Source organism: Myotis lucifugus, unplaced genomic scaffold (genome assembly GCF_000147115.1).
Source record: "Myotis lucifugus unplaced genomic scaffold, Myoluc2.0 scaffold_27, whole genome shotgun sequence".
NCBI classification, from domain to species: Eukaryota; Metazoa; Chordata; class Mammalia; order Chiroptera; family Vespertilionidae; genus Myotis; species Myotis lucifugus.
This window is the reverse complement of record NW_005871075.1, coordinates 4,747,397-4,750,176: the sequence shown is the minus strand read 5'-3', so window position 1 is coordinate 4,750,176 and position 2,780 is coordinate 4,747,397. Positions and strand designations below refer to the sequence as shown.

The 2,780-nt window shown below is 49.5% G+C and overlaps 1 protein-coding gene across 1 annotated transcript in view; it reads right to left on the bottom strand.

The window, feature by feature from the left end:
* Positions 1-1,540, bottom strand: part of LOC106696733 — a 2,330-nt gene extending 790 nt beyond the window's left edge. The window contains exon 1 of the mRNA XM_014453714.2: positions 345-1,540. Coding sequence (XP_014309200.1) covers positions 345-1,518 — 1,174 coding nt within the window. The 5' untranslated portion in view covers positions 1,519-1,540. The remainder of the gene's footprint in view (positions 1-344) is intronic.
* Between the last annotated feature and the right edge of the window lie 1,240 nt (positions 1,541-2,780).

Sequence of the window (2,780 nt, the reverse complement as noted above, 5' to 3'; positions counted from 1 at the left end):
TTTGGCCGGGGGGGGGGGGGGAGGCTGGACACGGACGAAAGGGGGGCGCACTGGGTCAGGAGTGGGTTGAGGAGGAGACGCCACAGTTGGCCCCAGGGTTCTGGGGCCAAAGGATAGGTGCAGAAGGGGCAGGCTGGGAGCTGTCCTTGGAGGGCCTTGGGCAGTACCTGGGGGAAACCTGGGCAACACGCTGGGCTGAGGCTGCCCCGAGGCTGCAGCGGCCTCCACAGTGCCCTGAGGCTCAGACTGTGGTTGGCGGAGCAAGAGCAGGTTCTGTGAGGAACTAGCCTGGTCCTCCAGAAGGGGGCTCAGCCCAGGCAGTGCCTGCTATGCCCCCAACTCACCTTTCTTGAGCTCCCGCCGTACAATCTGCCCCATTCTGTTGAGGAAGCCCTTCTGGTCATAGGGAATGAGGCCCATGAAGGTCTTCTTCTTGCGGGACAACAGGAGCATATATATGCGCAACTTGCTGTGGTCCATGAAGAGAAAGTGCACAAAGCCCCCACAGCCGTTGCCTATCATGCGGTAGAGGCTTTTGTGGGACTCCAGGTCCAGGTTGGTGAAGGAGAACTGGACCCTCCTTGAGTTCCGGATATAATGGCCCAGTGGGATCAGCAGCTGCGAGGGGAACAAGTTCATGATCAGCTTCTGAGGCCACAGGTCTGTTTTCAGGTTCTCACCATGATCCACGTAGACCTGGCAAGGCAGTGACCGCATCAGCGGGATGTTGGTGCCTGGTTTGAACTTCTCCTTCCACTCGAGGACCCCGCTCCAGGCCAGGGATTTTTTGGAGATTGGCTGCTGCTCACTGAGGACCAAGACCCCTAGCGGGGCTGGTGAAGGGCCACTCTCCTCACCTTGGGATACCGTGCCCACCATGGATGGTGGCCCAGGCTGTGCAATGGGGGGCAGGCCCTGACCAGGGGTCACTGAGAACTGGTTCTTTTTTACGGTTTCTGTGTCCTTTTTTATGGTTTCCTTGTCTTCTTTTATGATTTCCATGTCCTCTGTTATGGTTTCCACGTCCCCTTTTATGATTTCCCTGTCCTTTTTCATGGTTTCCCTGTCCCATTTTATGGTTTCCCTGTCCCCTTTTATGGTTTCCCTGTCCTTTTTCATGGTTTCCCTGTCCCATTTTACGGTTTCCCTGTCCCCTTTTATGGTTTCCACGTCCCATTTTATGGTTTCCATGTCCCCTTTCATGGTTTCCGTGTCCTTTTTTATGGTTTTCACATCCCCTTCTATGGTTTCCACGTCCCATTTTATGGTTTCCACGTCCCCTTTCATGGTTTCTGTGTCCTTTTTCATGGTTTCCACGTCCCATTTTATGGTTTCCACGTCCCCTTTCACGGTTTCCGTGTCCTTTTTCATGGTTTCCACGTCCCATTTTATGGTTTCCACGTCCCCTTTCACGGTTTCCGTGTCCTTTTTTATGGTTTTCACATCCCCTTTCATGGTTTTCACGTCCCATTTTATGGTTTCCACGTCCCCTTTCATGGTTTCCGTGTCCTTTTTCATGGTTTCCACGTCCCATTTTATGGTTTCCACGTCCCCCTTTCACGGTTCCGTGTCCTTTTTTCATGGTTTCCACGTCCCATTTTATGGTTTTCATGTCCCCTTTCATGGTTTCCGTGTCCTTTTTTATGGTTTTCACATCCCCTTCTATGGGTTTCCACGTCCCATTTTATGGTTTCCACGTCCCCTTTCATGGTTTCCGTGTCCTTTTTCATGGTTTCCACGTCCCATTTTATGGTTTCCACATCCCCTTTCATGGTTTTCACGTCCCCTTCTATGGTTTCCATGTCCCCTTTCATGGTTTTCACGTCCCCTTTCATGGTTTTCACGTCCCCTTTTATGGTTTCCACGTCCCATTTTATAGTTTCCATGTCCCCTTTCATGGTTTCCGTGTCCTTTTTTATGGTTTCCACGTCCCCTTCTATGGTTTCCACGTCCCCTTTCATGGTTTTCATGTCCTTTCTCATGGTTTCCATGTCCCATTTTATGGTTTCCATGTCCCCTTTCATGGTTTCCATGTACTTTTTTATGGTTTCCATGTACCCTTTTATGGTTTCCACGTCCCATTTTATGGTTTCCATATCTTTTTTTAATCCTCACCTGAGGATATATTTTTTATTGATTCTAGACTAAAAGGAAGGGAGAGGCAGAGAGAGATAGAGATAGAAACATCAATATGAGAAACATTGGTTCCCTCCCATATGCTCCCAACCAGGGTTCCATCCAACAACCTGGGTATGTGCCCTAACTGGGAATCGAACTAGTGACCCTTTGGAGATGCGACAATGCTCCAAACAACTGAGCCACTTCAGCCAGGGCTCCATGTCCTTTTTTATGCTGTTAAAGTTCTAAGTTCAACTATTGTTCCCCTAAGTTCACTGAGTACCATCATTATAAACAGTGTTTGGAACTATGCATCTATTAGATTGCTTGTCTCCATTTTGTTTAGTTCTTTTTCTGGACTTTTGTTCTGTTCTTTCCTTTGGGACATGTTTATTTGTCTCCCCCTCTTTGGCATCTTCCCTGTGTCTGCTTCTGTGTACTAGGTAGAGCTGCTATGTGTCCTGGGCTTGGTAGAGTGGCCTAATATAGTAGGTATCCTGTAGGGTCCAGTGGCACAGCCTCCCTGATCACCTAAGCTGGGCATTCCAGTTGTGCCCCAACCTACACCATCATGTGCTCTGTACACCCTCCTACTGTAGTTGAGCCTCGATTGCTGTAGGCACCTCAATGGGAGTTATTTACCCCCAGGTCAATCAGCTGCA